At 42.4% G+C, this 15944-nt stretch overlaps 1 protein-coding gene across 1 annotated transcript in view; it reads right to left on the bottom strand.

The window, feature by feature from the left end:
* TNFRSF11A (tumor necrosis factor receptor superfamily member 11a) overlaps positions 1-15357 on the bottom strand; it is a gene marked incomplete at its 3' end in the record, with an annotated part of 26705 nt that extends 11348 nt beyond the window's left edge. Inside the window, exons 1-8 of the mRNA XM_006756817.1 lie at positions 15298-15357; positions 14910-14991; positions 13391-13516; positions 9420-9563; positions 5613-5706; positions 4292-4386; positions 3141-3254; positions 1488-1540 (exon numbers count right to left, since the gene is read on the bottom strand). Of these exons, the coding sequence (XP_006756880.1) occupies positions 1488-1540; positions 3141-3254; positions 4292-4386; positions 5613-5706; positions 9420-9563; positions 13391-13516; positions 14910-14991; positions 15298-15357 (768 nt within the window). The remainder of the gene's footprint in view (positions 1-1487; positions 1541-3140; positions 3255-4291; positions 4387-5612; positions 5707-9419; positions 9564-13390; positions 13517-14909; positions 14992-15297) is intronic.
* Between the last annotated feature and the right edge of the window lie 587 nt (positions 15358-15944).

Here is a 15944-nt window from a genome sequence, read left to right as displayed (position 1 = left end):
TCAGGAGGCAGAAGGATTGATACTCAGCTATTAGAACAGGGTTCTGCTAAGCACTGCCGAAAATGGAGTTTATTTCCACCATAACAAGAACAGGTGGAACACTCACTGCATAGCAACTTGTGTTATTTAAAATCGAAGAGTGGGGAAGAGCCCTAACATAGAATGCAACCAGCAACAAGTGAAATCTAACTGCATTTCACATGAATAGCATGTTCACGTTGAAACAAGGGCAGGAGTCAACCCAAATAACTCCACAACACGGAATTTTGACTATAGACTTTCAATCTAAATTAAAACACACACACACACACACACACACACACACACACACACACACCTCTAAGGAAATACTGAACTAAAAGTTAGTCGCTTTGTTTTTTGTTGTGATAGGGTTTAGTAATTGAAAGTACTTTCTATGTACCCTGGAATTGAGAATAATAGAGGCAGGTTTTCTGCTGTTGGAGAAAACATGATTCAGTGGAACAAGGAAAGATCAGAAAGTGCTGCTGGGAAAGGAACTGGAGAAATTAGTATGAGCTCGTCGTGGTTTAAAATTTATACATTTTTATACCTAAGAAAATAGATCTAAAGGACATAGTGAGATAACTAGTGAAATTTTAATATCAAATGTGGGTTTGATAATAGTATTGTAACCACTACTGAAATTCTTGATTTTGATAAATGAACTCTGGTTATATAAAAGAATGTCCTTGTTCTTAAGAAATTCACAATGATGTATTTAAGGATACTGGAGCACAATTCACTCTAAAATGGTTCAAGAAAAAAATATATACAGATACACAAATAGAGAGCACAGCCCGGCCAGTATGGCTCAGTGGTTGAGTGTTGACCTATGAATCAGGAGGTCACAGTTTAATTCTCGGTCAGGGAATGTGCCCTAGTTGCAGGCTCAATCCCCAACGTGGAGCGTGCAGGAGGCAGCCGATCAATGATTCTCTCTCATGATTGATGTTTCTAGCTCTCCTTCTCCCTTCCTCTCTGAAATCAATAAAAAATATTTTTTTAAAAAAAAGAGAGCACAAATAATATAGCAATATGTCTAGACAACTGGTAGACCTGAGAATAGGGTATGTGAAAGTTCTTTGTACTATTCTCACTGCTTCTCTATAATTTTGAAATGATATTAAAATTAACAGTTATCAAAATAACTAACTACAAAGTAAAAGAAAATGGAAGCTCTTTCCTCTGGAATCTGTAATAGGCAATTATGATTGGCACTAAAAAGAATATAATTAATATCTGTACACAGAGGTGGCAGAAATGGAATGCAATACAAAGAAAGCAGCATTTAGGAAGAGTACTGACCTGGGCTTTGGGTTATTCTGTGGGGATCAGCCCTGGGATTTGGGGTCCCATCCCCTCAAGAAAGTTCCTCTTAACACAATGGGGCTCAATATTTGACTAAGAACTCTCTCAGCCTAATTGTTAAAAGTACTATAAGGAGCATTTAAGACTTTTACATGTACCTTATTTCCACTTAGGCGGCCGCATGTCTCGTTGACCCAGCGCCACAAATTAGCTAGAAAAACAAAGCAAAGATAAGATCTTCAGAGTACTTCCTATTTCTAATTCGATATCACTTACCACTATGTCAGTTCAGTATTATCTTTATAACATAACCCTCTGTAAGTCTTTCAGAGAGACTTCTTGAGAGTGAAAACATTCAAAAGCAAATCAACCTGTTTAAACACTATGAAGACATCTTACCCATCCTGCTCCATCAAAAACAAAACTTTCTGATCCATGCAAAGCCAAATATGATATACTAATGTTCCATTGAATACCTTGGGACACATTTGAGGGTATCGGAACTGCTGATAGGAAGATAGTCACTCTCAGACCCTTAGCAATTAATCTTTGGCTACAAGGGCCTAGGGTGGGCATTGTAGGGGAGAGAAGACAACGTGGTGGAGACTTGACTTTCCAGTAAACCAGCTCAAATATATGTACAATAAAAGTCAGGTGCATGTCGGAAGGCTGCGGCAGACCCCACTGAGTTCCAGCAGGCCCCAAATCTTTTTCCACTATACTCTGTTGCTTCTTAGAAAAAAAGAATATGTTCTGTGGTATATACAAATTATATCCCCATCAACTTTTTAAAATAGACATGATAACATTTAAAAAGTCAAATCCATGAATTTAAAAAAACCTATGAAATTATATCATACAAAGATAAAATTTTATTCCACCTCCACTGAATTCTAATGTTGAATTCATGGGTTGTCAATTCTCCATAAGAAGATAATCAAGTACTAATCATAGCTAATGGCACCTATGATGTGGCCTTGCCCAGTTTATTTAACGTCTCTGAGCCTCAGTTTCCTCATCATGAAACCAGGGAAATAACAGTGCCTACTTCATAGTGCTGTTGGGGAGATTTAGTTAGTACATGTACTAGTAAAATGCATACAGCAGTGTATGCATTTACGAATAAATATTCAATACATGTCAGTTATTGCTATCATCATTATTATTTCATTATTATAAAATTACATAAAAATAAAGGTACTCCAAATAAAAAGAAAATTGTAGCTCTTTCCTTGTAGAGATCAGTACTAGACAATTACAAATGGTGCCAAAATATTTGTGCACAGAGATAATAATCATAACTACTATGACAATCTTTCTCCTAGAGCCGTGGTCGGCAAACTGCGGCTTGCGAGCCACATGCGGCTCTTGGGCCCCTTGAGTGTGGCTCTTCCACAAAATACCACGTGTGGGCATGCACGTACAGTGTGATTAAAACTTTGTGGCCCATGTGCAGAAGTCAGTATTTTGTGGAAGAACCGGTATTTTGTGGAAGAGCCACACTCAAGGGGCCAAAGAGCCACATGTGGCTCGCGAGCCGCGGTTTGCTGAGCCGCAGTTTGCCGACCACTGTAGAGTATCTGTATTTACTTCTACGTAAATAAGCACAATGGATATTTGTTTTGCCAGAGAACAATGAATTAGGCATAAAGGGTGTTTGATCTTAGTTTAAGCACAACCACTTCAAGGGACTTATTTTTAGCAGATCACTGGATGTAGTCAACAGGCAACATACACATCTTCCAAAGCATATACCTTGAAATGTATCTATTTTTAAGATTCATTTTCAAAATCCCCCATAGACACCATACCTGTTAGTGCTTTCGCTTGTTTCCGGTAGTAAACAGCAGAGGTGACAGCAGCGACTAATGCCACAGATACAAAGAGAAGCACGATGATCAAACTGGGCAAGAAAATCTGGGGCTCTGTATCAGAAAAAGGTTTAAAAATGGTATTAAAGGTGATTTCATTTTTGTCTCTAAGCTCAAAAACAAAACCCTTTACATCAAGCCCCAGAATCAAGGCTGCTGGTCTGGAATAAGAGAAGTGTGAAGGCCCCGACCCTGACTGCAGGTTTGTCACAGAGCATTTATGTTCCAAAGGGTGGAGTCACCAACGTGGCCCAGTCCCACTGCCCAGCATCACTCCAGTGAGGCAAGTCCAGGACCATCTTGAAATGTTTCTACTTCAGAACAACTCAAATCCTGTGTACCATGCCATCCAGCTCCATCTTTGCTCACCTATGGACACTTCAGTCTCCCCAGGGGACTGGCCTCTGAGGCAAAAGGAAGCCCCTTATCATACTTCTTTCCAAATAACCACAGGCACCAGGGTTGCTGTTTTTATTCCTTTGGTTATTTTTCGTATGATCTTCAAAAAAATGGTCTTTTAAAAATGCTGCTCTGACTGTGTAGCTCCATATCCAGAACCTTAACACTGGCATCTTCCATAGACACTCGTACTGTGACCACCACCAGCCTACTATATTTGGGCATTTTAATTTATGTTTGCAGCTCAGTTTTCTTTTCTTTTCTTGTTTTTATACATATAAATACATTATTAGTTCTCCATTCCAGAGTAAAATATCACATAAACAACATATCTAGAATCAAAATACTGACAAAAATGAAATATTAACCTAACTGTGGATGGGATGAGATAGAAAGGGAGAGATGAGCCCTCCGGATATGGAAGGTAACCTGGGGGAATCTATAAGAGCTGACTAGACCGAGACACATCTACCAATCAACCTGCTGTTTTTAAGCATAGCATGGAGGAGTGGGGGTAGAAGAGAGTATAGGGGGATAAATGGTGATGGAAGGATACTTGACTTGGGATAGTGGACACACAACAATACATTGTACGGATGATGTGTTGTGGAATTGTGCACCTAAAACCTGTATAATTTTGTTAACCAGTATCACCCCAATAAATTTAATAAAAAGTGAAAAAATAAACATACCATTGGGTAGTTCTGTAGACAGCAGAGAATAACTACAGACCACGTCTGACTTATCGGTCCCGTGACGTGCTTCCATCTGTCCAAGATTGGTACAGCTGTGGGAGTTAAGTGCTTCCATTTTATATTCTTATTTTTCAAGAAAAGAAACAAAAGGCTCTAATCCACTAGACTGCTAGCTTCTTCAGGAGAGGAACCCATCTTTCTGGACATTTGGATCCCCAGTGCCTATCCACACATCATCCAAGTGGACAAATGAATGAACAAAAGTAAATACTGCCAGTGTTTTCTAAGAGTATGGCCCAAAAGACAGTAGATTGGTGTCTTCAGTATAGAAGATTCCAATGCTTCCAAATGCTCCAGGGGATAAACTTAAAAAAAAATGTCCTTATTGATTTTAGAGAGAGAGGGAGAGGGAGAGAGAGAAATGTCGATGAGAGAGAAACATCAATTGGCTGCCTCCTGCATACTCCCTTCTGAGGATCGAGCCTAAAACCTGGGCATATACCTGACCAGGAATCAAACCAGTAACCTCTTGGTACGTGGATTGATGCTCAACCAGTGAGCCACACTGGCTGGGCACTGATATACTTTTGATGAATGTTCTTTAGAAGTTAAAGAATCATTATGTAATAAAAGGACCCAGGCTCCACTATAGATACACTAACATAAGTGTGAAATAGTATATACGAGATGATTCATTCAAAATGATTAATTACTGCACAAGACTGGAAACAACCTAAATGACTATCACTAAGAAACTTATTAACTCAATTACGGCACACCTCTACAATGAAATATTAGGTATCTATAAAAAGCCATGAAGATCTAAGTGAACTAATAAGGAATGAGCTTCCTTCAAGATATATTATGTGGAAAAAAAACCCATGGTGTTTACAATATGCGAGCATTTATGTAAACAGGAGGCTTCTTTATGCACATACACACATCTCTGGACAATGAAGCAGTGGTGTTAGGAGAAGTATGTGTGTGGTAGGGGTGAGGGGCATGAGTGAATAACAAGTGTCATCAATCATTTTCAACTACGTAAGGTTAGAAAAGGGGAAAAGGAGGCTGAAACTCTAAGACAAAGATTGAGCCAAACTGAATCTAGAAAGTAAGGCGTGTCTGTCACACCAGGTTGAAGGCTGGACGGATGGGTTTATTTGGCCCTCACTGAACTGACAGGCTTTGCCCATTTTGAATGTGGCTTCAAGAGGAAGCCTCACAAAACCCAAATAGTCTGTGTCCAACCCAAATGAGACCGTGGAGGTTGAGTTACTTAAAATCAACACACTGCCTGGGCTCCTTCGTTGTCACTTACTTGGTCCACGGTTTGCATTTTTCTGTGGAAGAAAAGGCATCGGAGAAATAGCCTACAAGGCAGGGCTCGCACACCGTGTCTTTGTTGAGCTGCACTGTCAAAAAAACAAAAGGACAAACAGAACAAAAGCCAAACAAGGACACTTAGATATCGGCCAGGATGGTGGTCCCTCTGCCTCTCACCTCCCCACCCCTCCCTGCCCTCGCTGCCTGTGGCTCATTGCTTCAGCCCCCACAGGCTCTAGAGGGCCTTCCATCCCAGCAGTAGGTTCAGGGTTATTATGTTCAGGAGGGTAATTGGCTCAGTGTCAGGCCACTAATGCCAGTATCTGAGTTAGGTCCTGACCCTTTGCTGTTCAGAACCACTGTCCTGGTCACTAATACTGTTTCCTAGCTGGGGAGCCTGCTGTCCACTTGCTTTAACCACGCACCTGCCTGATCTCCCCTCTTAGCCTTTTGGACTTAGATTAACCTTGATCCACAGAGAGTGGCAGTCCTCTTACTGCTTTTAAGGACAACTTCTTGACCTGACCTCTCTGACCAGCTTAATCTCACCAGTTCAAGCATGGGAGTGACAACAGTTTTCTTACCAAAAAAAAAAAAAACAAAACAAAAAACTCCTACAGGTCTCTTTCTATTAAACCAAGGGCGGTAGCAAACTTTTTCTATAAAAGACCTTGTGGTAAATATCTTTTGCAGGCCTTCTAGTCTCTGCTGCAAATACTTGTAGCATGAAAGCAGTCATAGGCAATATGTTTAAAAAGGGGGGGTGGGGCATGTAGGATGTGGCGCTGTTCCAATAAGACTATTTACACAAACACAAGTGGTAGGATGGATTTTGGACCTCTGCCTTAAGCCACAGCACCGAAAGCAGGAATTGATCCTGCTTAGTAAGCTTTCTTCAGCACCCTCATATTCCTTGCAAACCGTATTATTAAAACAGGAAATGTCTCAGATTTTCTATGTCTATTCGCTGCTGACATGTGTAGACCTTTGGGAATTCCAATAAAGAACATTGACTACCATGTGGGGTATCATGATCACGCAACGGACTTGCACCAAAACCACAAATTACTCTTGAAATTAGTAGCACTTCTGTGATTACTTTCATGAATGAAACACTAAAATGAGAAATTACATGTTCTTTTTTCAGGGTCAAGTGGGAAGTATCTTCTTGATTTCTGCAACTGCCTCAATAAGTAGGATACCTCCCCCACTTAATCTATTTGATTTGCCTTAAAATGATATTAACAAAAGCCCAGTTAACATCTAGTCAACTCACATAAATTCAAACAGCTTTTAAAAAGATAAACACGTTCTAGAAGAACAACTCTTAAAAACAAAGAGACTTCTTAAGGGGCTACAAGGCAGCAGAGCTCAAAGTTCATTGATGTCCCTACACTGACTGGGCTTCCAGATCTGTTCCTTGTAACTGACCTGCCAGGGGGCATCCTGCAGGTTCCCTGTCCCGTTCCTTTTCCTAATCACACTGCTCCCACTGTGCAAAAGAAGGCACACTCTTCCCCACTCCAAATCCTGGGATGGTGCCAAACCTCTGAGATGCCAAACGGAGCGCCAAGTGGAAATACTGGTGATGGCAGAGCCCCTGCATTCAGAGTCTCTCAGTATTGTCTCTCCCTATCTAAGGACAAAAGTGTGACCATAGAAACAGGGTAACTAGGACCAGGTGGGCTTGTTCTCAATTCAAATACCATGGACCCTTGAACAGTGTGGAATTTAGGGGTTTTGACCCTCCTGTGCAGTCAAAAATCTACATATAACTTTTGACTCCCCCAAAACTTAACTATGAACAGCCTACTGTTGACTAGAAGCTTTACTGATAACATAAACAATTTACATGTATTTTGTAGGTTATATGTATTATATACTGTATTCTTATAATAAGCTAGAGGAAATAAAATGTTCTGAAGAAAATAAAAATCATAAACACTACCGTATTTATCAATACTGTAAGTTTTAAAAATCTGCATATAAGCGGACCTGTGCAGTTCAGACCTGTGTTGTTCAAGGGCCAACTGTACAGTGCAAGGTAGGGCAGGAGGGAAATTTTCATTCACTCATGTCATCGTCCTCCATCTATTGCCAAAGAAGGACCCATTCCCACAGGAGCAAGGCGGAGAGAACATCGGTCAGGAATGAAGCAGAGAAGGGGACAGCACCTTTTTTTCTTGCAGGTGACAAACTTGCAGAAAGGCTCTGGGCCTTGTCTATCTGAGAATCAGAATTCAGAAGGGAGCCGGCTGTCACAGGGAGACTTATTTTAAAAACTGGAAATCAAGTCAACTTGGGGATGATCACTTTGTAAGTTATATAAATGTCTGGTCACTGTTGTACACCTGAAACTAATGTAAGATCGTATGTCAACTATAATTGAAAAATAAAAATATATTTTTAAAAAAAGCAAGTCAGACTTTTTAAAGAGAAAGCTTGTCTGGTTTACTTGATATGTTAGATACTCAGGATTGACTGTACCAGTTAGATTCTCTGACGAACACTTTCCTCATTATAAATTGAAATGAATAATATTTTAATTCTCTTAACCCTGTCCAAGTATTCTGGGTTTTAAAAAAAATGCCTCCAAGGGAAAGATTAACAGGTATAAATACTAGTAAGTTGTTACGTCTTAAAGAAACTGCTTTGGTATACTTCCTAGAAGTCAGGATGTAAGTGACGCTAAGAAACACTTTTCTGAGTCAAAAAGATTATTTCTACTTATTTACTTTCAACAAAACTGAAGGACAAGGTTGAGTTCTTAACTGAGCAAAAGTTAAACACCACGTTGATGTCACATCACTGTGTGATTTGGGACACGTCATTCAGAAAGTGCTGATAGAATTGAGGACACTCTGTCACGGGAGTCCTTTCTTAGCTGTTTAGCTATTTATGCGAACAAGTTTCTCAGCACTTAGTGGAAACAGGATTGAGCTTGAATTTGGTTGCATTTTAGCAATAAGTTGTATTCAACCCAGAAGATATGAACTAATTGGAAAAAAACTCCATTTGTTCTTTAGTTTGTAAAGACTTTAATATAGCGAAATATAATATATTCACCCTTGACCTATTGTGTAATTAATACCTGCAGTAACAATTTGGTCCAGAAGAAGTGTTTTTAACCCCTAGAACTCAGAGTCACAAGAAATTTTTTCAAATTTAAGATTTCAAATAGGTGCATAATTTTGGATATGAAAGAGTATGAAAGGTGATTAGCAAAAACCCTCCAAGCACAAAAATACATCAGGATAAAATTCTGCAGGGAAGGTGAAATGAATACAAATCAAAGGAGGGGGAAGAACTATATCTTTCCCACAGGTGAGGCAATGGGCGCATTTTAAAATAGATTACGGTGTTGATACTCCATTGAAAAATTTAGGAAGTGTTACTATTGCTATCTTTCCCTGGGAACTAAATCCTTAGCAACTCTTTAAATTCGTAAGAAAAATTTTGAGCTGTCAAGTTAAAAATATGCTACAGGTTGCATGATTTTTTCAAAATTCTGCTAAGCGGATGCACAAATTTGTATTTTTTGAAACATTTGGAGGTCCCCTGCATTTTCGGGTTCCGTCCTAAGTGGGGAGCATAAAGCTCCGCAGATGGAGGAGCCTGGAGACCAGCTTGTGGGCCAGGCGCTCACGTGTCCTTGTTAGAACCCAATCTGGGACTCCGTTCTCAGGGGACCCTCAAGCTCCTCCCCGGAGCGTGAATGACGCAGGGAAGCCATCTCAGCACCCTCAGCACCGGTGACTGTAAGACTTGGTGAGAGCGGATGACGCGGGAAGCAACCCCGTACCCGGGTGCCGGGCGCCTAAGCCGGGCGCGCACTCGGCGTTGCGGCGGCAGCAGTCACAGTCCTCGCTCCAGTGGTAGCCTGCCATGCAGGCGCAGCGCCGCGGGGCTGTCCGGTTGCCGGGCTCCACCGCCACCAGGGCCTTGCCTGCGGGCGAGAGAGACAGGGCGGCGAGGCAGTTCGAGATGCATGGGTGGGGGTGCACCCCATGCCAGCCCCCACCCCACCCAATTCCCCCAATGCAGTGCCCGGCTTCCTCCCAGACATTGACGCATTCAGGTCCTGGCTCTCAGGTGCACTGGAGTCTCCTCAGCTTCCTGTGCTGGCACTGAAACATCCCAGGGGGGTTTCACTCTCAATAATTCAGAGTCGAAGGGCTTTTGAAAAGTCAATTTTCATGTTAGTAGGAAGATTAAGGGCTGGAAGTTTATGATCACTGATTACTAATGGGAAATAGACTTCATAATCTCCCGATTTTTAGTAAATTCAAATATGATAAATAGCCTTAACACCAATGCCAGATAGGGCCTAAAAGAATGGGGTTCCTGGAGATCAGGGGTTCCTCCTGAGATCCTGCAGGGCCACAATTATTCAGAGCCCGGAGACTGGAGTCACTGTGTGATTAGCTAAGTGGACGAGTAGAGAGGTGGGACGTGAAGACATACTTGGAAATTCGTCTCTCCCACAATAATAACTTTGTCTTTCCTCACACCTCACAGCAGAAAGCCCGACTGTTACCCCAATCTCCTGGGCCTGTCCAATCTTTGTGTGAGAGAGGCGACTGCTCACACACAGTTGGTCCTCATTAGCCACTGATGCAGGTCTGCAGTTTCACCTTCTGGCTAAAATGTCACCGTAGCCCCCCAATCAGCACTCCTGGCACTTTCACAGAGTGGGGGGAAATTTCAGCCCCTGGGGACCTGCCAGGTGAGGGTGAATAAGGTAACACATTCTGCCTTAATGTTTCAGCTCTCATCCTGGAAACGTGTTCTTTCAGTGGTCTTTTCAGAGTCCTATTTTTTAGCCTTTTTGTGTTTTTTGTTGGTGATTTCACTGTTTAAAATGGCCTCCAAATGCAGTGCTTAGGCACGGTCTAGTGCTTCTAAGCCCAAGGAGGTGTGATGTCTCTTATGGAGAAAATGTGTATTAGAAAAACTTGGTTCAGGAATGAGTTACAGCACTCTTGGTTGTGTCTAATGTTAATGAGTCCAAGTATTTATTACATAAAGTGTCCTTAAACACAAACACACATAAAACAAGGTTATATGTTGACCAGTTGACAAAAACGCTGTGACCAGAGGCTCATGGGAACCTGTATTTCTCCTGGGAAAAGCAGTTCAGTATTTGCTAGTGCGGTGTTTGTGGTGATTGTATAGACCATAATTGCGGCGAGCAGTGAGAATCAAAAACATGACACAGCACAACATTACTTAAAACAGCCCTTCTACCCTGTGGGACACATCTCACCTGGATTGTCCAAACAGCCCTTGTACCGAATAGTCCTGAATGCTTCTCGGAGTTTGTTATGGACTGATGTTTGTGTCCCCAAAATTCCTATATTGAACTCTTAACCCTCGATGATGGTATAAGGAGGTGGGGCCTTTGGAAGGTGATTAGGTCATGAGGGTGGAGCCCTCAAGAATAGGATTAGTGCCCTCAGTAAGAAAGACAACAGAGAGCTTGCTTCTTCTCTCTGCTCTCAGCCATGTGAGGGCACAACAAGAATGCTGCTATCTTGAAACCAGGAAGAGGACCCTCACCAAGAACCCAGCCATACTGGCACCCTGATCCCAGACTTCCAGCGTCCAGAACTGGAAGATGTAAATTTTTGTTGTTTAAGCCACTCAGTCTGTGGATTTCTGCTATAACAGGCTCAACTAACTAGAACAGAGTTCCATGGGAAAAAGAAACAGCCTTAACTAAGTGGTAGCCAGAAACAGGGGGAGGGGAGGGACACATTTCTTATCCCCATTCCTGGGCCCAAGCATGGAGAACCTGGAGAAATCTCCATTCCCTCCAGACGCACTCTCTGAGGTCCAGGCCAGCTCAGCGGCACCAAGGCCAGTGTGGATAAATATGCACCCGATGCCTGGAACACACACAGACACTGTCGCGTCCTTGAAAAATTCTAATTCCAGTATCGCACTCAAATGCAAGTGAATGTAAGCCTGGCATATCCTTGAATACCTTAATGAACCAGGCTTTGCACTTGAATCAATTTTGGCAGTAGACAGAATGATTCTTTATTTCCAAGAGACAACAATGAGTCAAGGTCATTACTAAGTCGTGGGAAAGAAAAGAGACTTGATCAGATGCTTCTGCTCAGTGGAGTTTCCATGTTATCTTCTCCAAACAAAACCTGCCAGCTGTCTTTAACCATTAGGAAAATTATGGTTTAAAAAATATTTATTTCCTGGTTCTTTCCACTGGGAAAGAGAAAAACCTACACATAAGATTCAATCCAGAACCGATGAGCTTCCATAGCACCCAGGTCAAGATCTCTAAATAAGATGTTTTGCAGAAAGTGATCAGGAATTCCTGGAGAAATGGCTGGTTCCAAGTGCAGGGCAGGAAATGTCCAATGTGAGCCAGGGAGCAAGGGAGCTCTTCAAGACACCTGGGTTTGCCCTAGCTGGTTTGGCTCAGTGGATGGAGCGTCAGCCTTCGAACTGAAAGGTCCCAGGGTCGATTCCGGTCAAGGGCACATACCCAGGTTGTGGGCTCAGTCCCCAGTGGGGGACTTGCAGGATGTTTCTATCCCTCTCTCCCTCTTCCTTCCTTTCTGAAATCAATAAAAAATAAAAAAAAGACACCTGGGGTTGTTTGTACCAAAGGTGGGGCCACCTGGAGGTGGGACGATCTGAGCACCAGGAAAACTAATAACTGCAGTAGACTGAAACACCTCGAAGATGTCTAAATTCATGAGTTCATAATATTCATACAAATCCTTTGGAGAAAGCTGGATGGTCAAGGCACTGTTTTGAAAAGTGGTAAACAAAGCTGCAGCATTCATTCCACCTTCCCTGTACATAGTGTACTTCAGGGTGATGAATCACTGATGGGGGGGATTTCCCTTTGCAAAGCATCCCAGCTAAGAAATGAAGGAATGATAGAACTGGATCACTGCCTAATGAAAATGGATCTAGGTCATGATTGTCAATAGCTTCTAATATCACATACAGAGAGAAATCAGCTGTTACATGGTTCCTGACATAACTACATTTTACCAGCTACGAAGGAGTTTTGCCAAAAACAAAAAAAACAAATCAGAATCTGAGCAGCCTTCTAGATCTCACAACCACTTTACAAGAAATACAGGAGATGGAAGAACAGGCTAAACAGCACCAAGGGGGTGCAACCAGCCGCCACCAGGCTGTGGGAACCCCAGGACCGACAACAGGCTTCTCCCAGATAAACTGAATGGGAAAGGAAAAAGGAAGAAGGAAAGGAACCTGTAGGCTGAGACATAAGCATATTTTGATGCCGATTCCTGAAAATAAACTATAATTTTAAAAAATTTGAGCCAAAAAAGCCACAGCAGACTGATAAAGAGATCAAACTGTCAAGTTAATAGGACATTTATCGTTTAGGAAAAGGACTCGAGAGTCCGACGACCTGACTCGGAGTCCTGCTTTGCACTGGATAACCTTGAAGTCATTTAACCTCTATCAGTCTCAGTTTTCTTTCTCTTTAAAATGGGACCATCGTGGTTACCTCACAGGGTTTTGTGAGGATTAAATAACACACATGGAAATATGGGGAAATATTTTGTCAACTCTAAGATGTGTTCCATGATTAAACTGCAACACAAACATAGTCCAGAACAAAAGTTCTCAGAGAATTTTAACAAGGCGCTGCTGGGAGCTGAAGCCCATCCTGCTGTGGTCAGAACTCCTTCCTCTGTCCCCCAAAGACAGCACCACTGAGTCTGAAAATATCATTATCCCCACTTCCCGCTGGCGTGACTGACTCACCTGTATCGCAAACTTTATGCAGCAAGCACTTGTCTTCTTCATTCCAGCTGTCCAGGTATTCATCCCTGCCGCAGGGCAGACACACACTTTCCGAGGTAGTAGTGCACTTGGCAGACATGTACGTCCCTTAAATTAGAAGGGGGAGAATGCACTAATCAAAAATATCCTCCCCAAAACACACACAAAAATGCACCAATTTACTGGACCATTTACATGACCAGGGTCCCAGGAAGTCCCCAAAAGACAGTGTGATACAGGAGACAGGGCCACATCTCCCAGTGATGCTCCTCAGGCTCCCAGCTGGCTGAAATAGCCTCTCTGGGCTGCTGGGCCTGTGGTCACGGGGGTAATTTTGTTCTTCCATGGGAAAGATCACCCTTTCCACGCCGAACTCGGCTGAGTAAGGTAAAGAACAAGGGTTTTCAAACGGGGGCCTGTAAAACTTGAGGGATTTCCTGGGGGCTAAGCAAGAGGGGTTTCATTTCATCCCTCCCCTCCTGTCTTCAGAATGTCCCCTACTGTCAATCTGGACACACACACACACACACACACACACACCACACATGCTGGATCTTCGTTCTGCACATCCAAGAAATATCTGTAGCCGAAATATCTACGCAAGCATAGCAAACTCGTGGACAGGCCCCGGCCATGAGTTTGACATGCTTGAGGGTCTTGTTAACCACCCTTTCCTCAAAGATGCACTCTCCTCCCCAGAGCAATGAGTGAATGAGGACCCTGTGGACTTGGGAGTTCATTGGGGCTATAGAAATGTGTGGCCACATTCTGGCAGAATAAGTTTGGGAAAGTCATTGTCACCAGCCCACTTTCTGCTCCTCAGCAGGTATATGTGTGGGGAGAAGGTATAACAGGGTTTAGGCCAGGGGTGGGCAAACTTTTTGACTCGAGGGCCACAATGGGTTCTTAAACTGGACCGGAGGGCTGGAACAAAAGCATGGATGGAGTGTTTGTGTGAACTAATATAAATTCAAAGTAAACATCATTACATAAAAGGGTACGGTCTTTTTTTTTTTTTTTTAGTTTTATTCATTTCAAACGGGCTGGATCCGGCCTGTGGGCCGTAGTTTGCCCACGGCTGGTTTAGGCAATTTCAGCAGCAACAATTCCAGTATGGCTCCTCCTACCCCCAATTTTTTAATGTGATAGTATTTTTCAATAAGAGGTGAATTTCTTATTTTGAGAGTTTGAATCACAAAGTGCTAAAACATGCTTTTAGATGCCTTCTTTTTTCTCAAGAAGTAGTGTTTTGGAAAATAGCATTCCAACATGAATGAAGTACCAGCTTATGAAATTGCTTTTCATTTTTAAGTGATTTTATCTTCTGAAAGAAAGGTTTTTGTCTTCAGAGTGACAGACATACCACCTGCCATTACCATAAAAAGTCCATCCAATTTCTTTTTTCATCTGGCAGATAGAAATCATTCCTTAGATTAAAAAAAAAAAAAAAAAGGCCCTTTTACTCCTGAGGGGAGATGAAAGGTGGCTCAGAAGTACAGACCTGGCTCACATTTGTTACAGCACCGTCCAAAATGCTCATAGTGCCTCTCGCTGGCACACGGAGGGGTGATCTGAAACGTCACCTGAAAGAAAATGACACCAGGCAGAGGTTATGCCCAAGTTCTTTCTGAATAAAGCAAACAAACAAACAAAAAAAGGAATCATCAAATTACATGTTGGAAAAACATAAGAAACACCATAAGCCGTCCTGAGACTGCTCTGTGTAATATTATTAACCCCCCCCCCCCCGAAACAGTCACTTCCTATTCTAGCCCATTTCCCCCTAAGAATATATACAACAAACAGATCCTGGTATGCAAACCCACTTAAACATGTACAAATATTTTGGTTATGCTCATGGCAATATGAGAAATTAAAGGAAAACTGACAAACTGGCTGCAGAGGTCTGAAAACTGCTGTAGACAAGCCACATAGGAAACTGGCCCCATGTCTGTGGGTCACATGATGGATGACATGCTCAGTCAACTTTGATCATACACTGCAGGAGGGCACAAGGAGGCCCTTAGCAGGTACAGGGGGGCAGGGGCAGGCTTACAGTTGTTCGCATGGGAAATAATAAAACAATTACTAATACAAGATAAACTGTTTCAGGTGCTCACAATGTAAACCTACTCTTGCCCACCCTTGTATATTACACCAGGGGATCTCAAATTTGGTCTTATAAGCTATCTCTGATTTCTAAAAGATGTTTAGCCCTGTGCACCTTTCAAAATGTTAAACATGCAGAGAATATTAAAAAGTGGGACACCAAGCTGCGACAGGAGCTCTGTGGGCTGGGAGCGAGGAGGCCTGCCCGCCCGCTGGCTGAGGGACCCCAACGAACTGCTTTTTGGGTCTCTGCTTCCTTTCCGTTGGATTCTAGTACAAAGCTTAATTTCCGAATCTGCCCGTGTAAGTACAACAAGCCAAAAAGCCGAGTCCCTTACGTTCCCTCAGAGATTCTTATCAATGCACCGCAGAAAAGCTCTTTTCAGCTTACTTGGTGTCAGATAAAAAGCACGCGCTGACAGGCAGT

Source organism: Myotis davidii, unplaced genomic scaffold (assembly GCF_000327345.1).
Source record: "Myotis davidii unplaced genomic scaffold, ASM32734v1 scaffold11, whole genome shotgun sequence".
In the NCBI taxonomy this organism is placed as follows: domain Eukaryota; kingdom Metazoa; phylum Chordata; class Mammalia; order Chiroptera; family Vespertilionidae; genus Myotis; species Myotis davidii.
The sequence above is the reverse complement of the archived record's forward strand: the minus strand, read 5'-3'. Positions and strand labels throughout refer to the sequence as shown.